Raw genomic sequence first — 8,815 nt, forward strand, 5'->3', positions numbered from 1 at the left:
AACAACGTTTCGACCTTCTAGATCATCTTCAGGCTAATCTAGGAAGGTCAAAACGTTATTCTCTGCTTATTAATAAAAGCGTTAATACCCGAACCAGCCGTTCTCAGATACAAAGTATGTGTGACTAATCCAGTAACCAATTTTGACAAATGTTTATCATAGATAGCGTGTGTGTGTGTGTGTTTTCGCATAGCAAAGCCCCATGGGGCTATCTGCTGAGCCCACCGAGGGGAATCGAGCCCTTGATTTTAGCGTTGTAAGTCCCTAGACTTACCGCTGTACTAGCGGGGGTCCCATAAATAGGGACAAAAGAAGAGAGTTACTTCATAATAAGAAAAATTACATCAAGTGAAAATATTTTCCTTTAACGTTCTATACTTGAGTAAACCGTTTTATCGTTGTGCTTTAAACAAGTAGTTAAAAGTAATAATCCTGACATAGACACACAGAGATCTGTGTATGTTTTCGTGTTTATCTTTTTCTTGAGGGGAGAATTCGTTCTACATACATATTTGTGTATGTTTTTGTGGCTTTTTTGCGTCGTTAATCATTCGAAATCTATTGTTATTAGCATTTATTACTTATCATAGGAGTTCCCTTAAGTCGTGTATTGACGATTGCGATCCATATTCTTTGCAACTCTTCGACGTAACAGAATTATTATACATTACAAGTCGAATTATCACTAACTCAAGTGTACTTTCAGAATTTCCTGTAAGTCGTGTGTTGAAAACAATACAGAATTAATATATTCTCCTGCTGTGTTATGAACAAGGTGCTAAAGCATTGGACGAAACAATATAATTGTAACAATACTCGGTACAAGTTTACTTTGAGCTAGTGTTGGTGCGACCACTTAATCAACATTTTATGTCTCATCTTTGGAGTGCACATTTCATGATACTAGTATCTTATTTTTAAATAACAAAGCCAAGCTACTTAATTTTATTAACTAAAATCAGTGTTAATTAGAAATAACTTCGCACAGTACCAGACCAGGTAAATGCTGACTTCTTAAAAATTAGAAATAATATCTTGAAAATTGGGATTGTTACAGTGAAGTATATTTATTTTAGAACGTAAAAAATCGTGTGCATTACAATAAAAAAAATTGAATTTATCTCTCGAAAAAATAGAAAGAAAAAACCTAGAGTAGCACAGAAGAATTAAGATATATGAGAAATCTGAAAAAGGTAAAATAAAACTGAGTTAAAAAGATTTACATTGAGGTTTTACTCAATATTTCAAAACTATATATTTTAAGAAAATATATAGCTACTTTTGTAGCTTCTTTTAAAGGACGTAACTTATTTTTAGTGATACACACAGTGATAATATGTCCAGTTTATTAATTACAATCTTAAACTGGTTCGGCATGACCAGGTGGTTAGGATGCTCACTTCATAATATAAGTTTCGCGGGTTCAAATCCCTTGTACACTAAACATGCTTACATTTTCAGATAATCACAGAAAACCCTCGTGTAGCTTTGGGCAAATTCAAAAATCAAACAAACCTTAACCCAAGCGACTACAAATATTTCTGATCTGTGTTTTTTCTCATTAGCTTGAAACGATGAATGTACTGAGTATAAACTTTGTTGAGAATAAACGTGGTAATATATGTAGGTAAACACTGGCGTATCGTCAATACTGTTGCGTAAACTGAAATTTCGAAAAAATATCATCACACCTCTAAATATAATCAATGCAACACAAAGAGACAGTGTATATATACATATTATTGGTCTGCCACAGTGGGGTTGCTATAAACTTCAAAAGCTATAACTGTGATTCATATAAACACTTATTAATCGAGAGTTTCAGATATTTGATCAGAAATGTTTATAGAACATTACACACCATGTAGCTTCAACGGGCATTAGTATTTTTACAAAAACATTATATAACTTTAGTTGTGAGAAACTCGAGGTGTGGCCGACAAAGAACGAAAAACTAGCTAGCTTCCTGTCAGGTCAATTGTACCTACATCAACTCGAAATTAATTCGCTCTTCGTGAAACCTCGATAAAGTATCGAGAAAGATTGAAACCAGATAGAAGACTTAATGTTGTTTGTAACTTTGTAAAGCTTTTGCATATAGATCATTATTTGTAATAACCGTTATTGTAAATTGTGTTATTATCTGTATATTAAAATATATTTGTATTAAAAAAGAAAACTATGTATCAATCTTGTTGGCAAGTATCAAAAACTGGATACATACCCACATTTATTTAACTTATAAAACTAAATTATCATTTAATTTAATTTCAGGTAATGTATTACGTAAAAAAATTGGGGGAGGGACCCATTCGGGATAAATTCTAATATAATTTCATTACGTTTAAAGAAATCAATATGTTTTGAAGTTTGATCAAATGTTGAACGACGTGTTCCAGTTCTTAATAAAGAATATGCTTAAATAAGGACCTAATGAAAAGGTTAGTACTAATTCCATAAAATCGCTACTGATACTTTTATACCGGGATCAATGGAAATGTTATACTGAAATCAACAGTACGTGATCAGAAGAGAAATTTACTTTTCATAACGACCTTAAATATAATCGTATAAATACAAAACTCTTACAGAAAACAAATTGTAAAAGACCCCCCCTAAGCTTCTCAACAATCATTATATACGACATCTGATCTTCTGAAGATCCTTCAAAATGCTTTTGTAGTAAATGTATATTCCAAACCCGAGGTGAGTTACTAATAAGATCACGTGCCTATGTTTTTAAGAAGAAGCGAAAACGTAAGTCTACGCTCAATTATGTATATATGCAGAACATTCAAGGTTTAAAGTATTTTGTTACTAACATTGAATTTCAAATACAATTTATTATACGCGTAAATGAAATAAGTTACAACTCACAGTACACGTTTCAATACTTTAACGTGATCGGCTTTCCAAACACTACTGAACAAAAATAATTAACTATTAGAACACGCTCGAGTTTTGCATTTTTTTTTAAATACATTTTATTTCGACACAGTGTCCCTGAATTTAGTTGCCACTGAAGCACTGGGGTAATGGGTATTGTTTTTATTTTGTTTTCGTTTCGTTACGAATTTTCTATTATAACATGGAGTGTTGATAAAGGCACAAATTCGTATTCAGTATAATGCTTTGGTTTGTTTTGAATTTCGCGCAAAGCTACACCAGGGTTATCTGCGCAGGCCGTCCCTAATTTTGCAGTATAAAACTATAGGAAAGACATCTAGTCTTCATCACTCACCGCCAACTCTTGGGCTACGCTTTAACAACGAATAGTGGGATTGACCGTACCATTAGAACAATCCCACGGCTGAAAGGGTGAGCATGATTGGTGTGACGGGGATTCGAATCCGCGAACCTCGGATTACGAGTCGAGTGCCTTGATCACCTGGCCATGCCGGCCCACTAAGAAGAAGGAACCATGTTTACCTTGCTTATTGTCTGACTTTTTTTTTTCAAATAAAAGAAAATACCACAACAGTTCATTAGTTTAAAATAAAATCAGTTTCTCTGTTTTTTTTTTTTTTGCGAAACGATTACTCGTCTCAATAGACATTTTGAAAAAAAAATGTAATGCTTGCAAAAAGTTCAGTTAAGTTATAATAACAAATACAAATCTTATTTTATAAACTTAAGCTTATTTAATTAGATACTTGCTGTTTAATAAGTCGCTAGTGAGAATTCACTGGGTTGAACGCGGGCAAATGTTAGTGTACCGGACTAAGTATCCATGGTTCGAGTTTCATTGCTGGAAAATCACGCCCCGCCCTTTTGGGGCCGTAGGTACGTAACAATTGTAACAGTAATGTCGATGATTTTATTAGAGTAGGCGGTGGGTTTAGATGACTAATTTTTTTCACTTTAGTCTACCAAGTCAAAACTAGGGACAACTAACGCGAACAGACAGTTTGTTGCTTTATGCGAACATTTAAAACTTGCTTCTGGTCGTATTTAATAATTACTAGGATGCTTCGCAGTTTACTTTACAATTGTTAAGTTATTTTTTATTGTTTCTATTTAGAGAACTTTGTGTTGGAATGGAAGTATTAAAAAATCCTCCTTTTGGGTGGAAGATATTTCCAAGATTCTTCGGAAAAGTGAAGCGAAAAGAATGCGTTCATCAGAGATCCACGTTTTTCGTTACGTTCTACGATTACGCGCCGGATGTAGGCTTTCCTTTGGTTAGACCGTTAGAGCATTAAACAGGCCACCACTTTTAAAACGTATAGCAGAGGTCTTTAACATTCTATAGAGATACGACGTCTACAATGAAACAGAGAAATATTACAGAATTTTTCAAGAAGAAAGGCATAAAGTAGAAAATACTACATTATATATCTTTAAACCTATGATGGTGCACCGACAGATTTTGCCGATTTTTGGTTCTAAGGTGAATACTGATATTTCTTGGCTTATTTGAGATGACGTTGTTGTTTTGAATTAAGCACAAAGCTACACAATGGGCTATCTGTGCTCTGCCCACTAGGGGTATCAAACCCGGTTTTTAGCTTTGTTAATACATATCGACATAACTTCTAAATTAAAATTTCAGGCTATTTCCAATTGTAATACGTAACGTAGTAAATTGGAGAATTGTTATTTTGAATTAAGCACAAAGCTACACAAAGAGCTGTCTCTGCTCAGTTCATCACGGGTAAGTCCGCAGACATACCGCTGAACCACTGAGGGGCTATTTGAGATGATACCTCTGTTTTGTTTTGAATTTCGCGCAAAGCTACACGAGGGTTATCTGCGCTAGCCGTCCCTAATTTATGAGTGTAAGACTAGAGGAAAGGCAACTTGTAATCACCACCCATCGCTAACTCTTGAGCAACTATTTTACTAAACAAACAGTAGGATTCACATTTACATTATAACGCCCCTATGGCTGAAAGAGCGAGCATGTTTGGTGCGACGGGGAATCGAACCCGCGACTATCAGATTACGAGTCGAACGCTTTAACCCACCTGGCCATGTCAGGCCACCTCTGTTTTGATATTATAATCACAAACTATCTTTTTTGCATTATTACTTAAATATGTTGTTTTGGAGAGCTTTTAAGTTTAGTTAGCTTTGTGTATAATTAGTTGAAGACTATCAGTCATGGCTGGAGCAAACATTCAGAAACTCACGTATTCTGCATTTCATAGACAGGTGCACCCGCACTGATATCAGCTCGTGTGAAGCAAACACGTCTTCTCGTTTAATGTGAATAATGTTATTATGACTGTGAGAAACTGGGAACTGGGAAAATTAACTATTATTTTCAGTAACTATTTTCTTATTGTTGCTTACTTATAGGCCATTACTGCTAGTCTTCCCGCAGTAGAAGTCACCTCGGATAGGGTAAAGTATGGATACAGTATGGACAGAATAACTCACATTTCGCGGAAGATATCTGGACATTAAGTTAGTTGTAGTTGCCCTACTGAAATTAACAATTTTAAAAGCTCCATAAAAAAAGAAGTGAAAAATCTGTGCTTCATGGGGAGTTGTCCAAATTAGGATGTGTTGTTGAACCGGTACGTTCTTTGTCAGTTTCTATTGATATGAGAAAATATTCTCAAATTAAATGTTTTCGACAAGTTTTGTTAAGTTGCACTATGACATTGAGATTTCTGAACGTGTTGCGATATATTTTACGAGATTGATGTACAGGTTTTCTAAGCCACTATGAGCTACTTCCATTATCATAAGTTAGGTCACATGAAAGGTACTTTTACTGGATGCCAATTTCGAGAAACAAAATTTCCAAATTGATGTTTTAAGACTGAGTGAATTCGCTGTTTCGAATTCAAAACTTCGAATAAAAAAAACACCATTTGTAACAGACGTGAAGGTGGACAATTTATGACTTTCAATAGACAGAAAAAATAGTTATGGATAACTATGAAGTGTTTGCTACGAAAAAGTATTTATAGACTTATGGAAATAATCATAATTAGTAATACACTAGAACTAGTGAAGAATCTAAAGAAGTGATTATTTAATCGTAGGGTTGACAGACCCCAACACTGAAGATGTGGAAATATTTTCCAAGTTTTTTTTTTTCTTCAAACGAATCACAGATTAAAAACAGACGTTGGTGGATCGGCCAAAAACTTGAAAGTGCTTAAAATGCAAATTATTTTTTAAGTTTAATTTTGAGTTAGACTTTGTTTGTTAGTTTATTGTTAAGCACAAAGCTAAGGAAGGGGCTGTTTGTGTTAAGGTCACCACGAATATCAAAACTCGATTTTTAGCGTCACAAGTTGTTTTTGTAGTTACGCGTAAAGCAATAAAATGGGCCATATATATCTGTGCCCTATATAAGGCATACTTGGACCAGTGTAATTAAAATTTTGATTTTGATGCATTTGTGGAAATCAAGAAATAGACAAACCAATATTATATATTCTTATATAAGAAGAATATTTTATAATGGGATCCAATATGATTTGGATATTTACTTTGGAAACTGGTATTTTGTCTTGTATAAAAGATGTAATGTTGTAACAGGAAATCTGCTTTTATAAATCCCATTTTTTCTTTTCTTTAACGTTTATGAAATTGCATTGTGCAATTACTTGTAGTAAAAAAGTAAAGATTTTTAAAACACTTTTGCAGTTAATAAGTAAAAATATCTATTTAATAATGACATTATGGAACTTTAATATATGTAAAATGACAGCGAGCATACGTTATAATAGAGCAAAACTATTCTGGTTAAGAAGTTAGCACATAAGATCACACATAAAAGTTGTAATGGATTTTAAAAGAATCCCAAAACTCGAGTGCTTTCGGATAGTCCACTATTCTTCTTCAGATGAATAAAAAAAGTAAAAATATTGTTATTCAAGTGACTTAAAACAATATCCAAACAAGCAACGATAAACTCGTAAGAATCTCTTGCACAGCAATCTAATAATGTTCACTTTATTACTTAGTATTTAAATATTAAAACCACTAAGAAAGGTAGAACTGAACGCCATCATTTTCTTTTGCTGGTGCTAAATATGTCCCCATCTGATTGAGAAAAAAATGTACAAGATAAAGTAGAAATTTTGAAGTAGATCATTGTTATTAACGAGTGAATGATGCAGTCCACAGCACAGACTATCAGAATAACCTGTTAAACTTACATAATTTTGACTGTGGAAACGGTCGAAACACCATACAGAACATTTAAAATACAACAGCCTACTTACGAACAAACGAGCCAGATTATCAAGGCATTTCCCAGAACCCCAGGCACCATTATCAAGGTGTAGAGAACTCCTAACGTTTGGTGAGCTTCTTTTGAAGGTGGTGGAAAGTGAAGCCAGAAGTCTGGAACAAGCTCAAAAAATTCCGGAGTTAAGACCTCCTTCCATTGTTCGACAGAATCAGAGTATGTAGAGTTTTTTAAACCTACATCTATCGAGTCTGATTGTTCTACATCACGTGTCCCGTTCGCTAAGGTTGTGAGATCTGACATGTTTGATATTATCGGCTGAAAATGTTATGGGATACAAATTTTAAAACCTAATGAAAGAACTGGAAACTTGAAATAACAAGAGGATCAATAGTTTGATACAAAATTGAATAAGTTAAGAGATGCTACTAGAACATGAGAATTTACCTTAAAATTGTGAAAAATGTTTGAAGTCCTTAACACTTACGGACAATAAAACAGCCTTGTTAGATTGAGGTCGAAATTCTGGAAAGCATTTTTAATCTCTTAGCTTTACAGCTTTTACATAAGGTGGGTTTTAAGCTAACGCTGCGTGACAGAACATCGTTACTGTCAGACGTTGGAGACTCGCACTGTGGCAGCAGTGAGTGGCTGGTTTTCTGTGGCACGCACGGCTTCGTTGGTCTAGCAATTGGCTATTAGAGCTAAACGTCACGTGCTAGAACCACATATCTGCTGTCATAGGTTTATAGATGTGAAGACATATGGAAAATGTGCTTGGAAATGATAACATAATTACTGAGAATATTATACATACAGACAGTCGATTGTTTTTAGACATATTGATGTGCACGTTAACAACACTTATTATTTCTATATTTATCGTTTGTAATATTAGGTTTATTACACCAAAATGTCTTATCATTAATAGAGGGGAAAGCTCGTTGTATAATATAAAATAAAAGTCTGTTTGTGGTTAAACAAGTTCTCTGAAGGTAACACTAATTTTTATGGTGGATGCTATATTAAAGCACATGTTTAAACATATATTTCTAAAATACTTATTCAAAAAATTGTTTGTACGCCTTTAATTTTGTTGGATACATGGCCCTTAAAAACAAATAAGTTACATAATATAATAATAACATTAACCAAAATATGTAATCAATATTGTAGTTAATCTAAGAAACTGTTATGTATTTACGTAGAAAATGAAAGATTCATCTAATTGTTTTGGTTAGTTCCTTACACCGAGTGTTATAACACGAAAAACATAAAATTACTCAGTATGATTCAATAAGAACCCTTTTGGAAGCAAAAAATTAGTATGGTTCAATAATAACCCTACAGGTAACATTAAATTAATATGGTTCAAGAAAAACCCTACTGGTAACATAAAATTATTTAGTACAGTTGGATAAAAACCTAACTGGAAGCATAAAATTTGTATGTTTCAATAAGAACCCACTTGGTAGCATAAAATGTGTGGTTCAGTAAGAACCCAACTGGTAGCATAAGATTTGTATGTTTCAATAAGAACCCACTTGGTAGCATAAAATGTGTGGTTCAGTAAGAACCCAACTGGTAGCATAAGATTTGTATGGTTCAATAAGAACCCACTAATAGCATACAACTACGCAATATGAAGTAGTGAGAACTTTA

At 33.7% G+C, this 8,815-nt stretch overlaps 1 protein-coding gene across 1 annotated transcript in view; it reads right to left on the reverse strand.

The window, feature by feature from the left end:
* LOC143234143 (opsin, ultraviolet-sensitive-like) overlaps window positions 1-7,772 on the reverse strand; it is a 28,925-nt gene extending 21,153 nt beyond the window's left edge. Inside the window, exon 1 of the mRNA XM_076471265.1 lies at window positions 7,188-7,772. Within this exon, the coding sequence (XP_076327380.1) occupies window positions 7,188-7,456 (269 nt within the window). The 5' untranslated portion in view covers window positions 7,457-7,772. The remainder of the gene's footprint in view (window positions 1-7,187) is intronic.
* Window positions 7,773-8,815: the final 1,043 nt, after the last annotated feature.

Source organism: Tachypleus tridentatus, chromosome 12, assembly GCF_004210375.1.
Source record: "Tachypleus tridentatus isolate NWPU-2018 chromosome 12, ASM421037v1, whole genome shotgun sequence".
NCBI classification, from domain to species: Eukaryota; Metazoa; Arthropoda; class Merostomata; order Xiphosura; family Limulidae; genus Tachypleus; species Tachypleus tridentatus.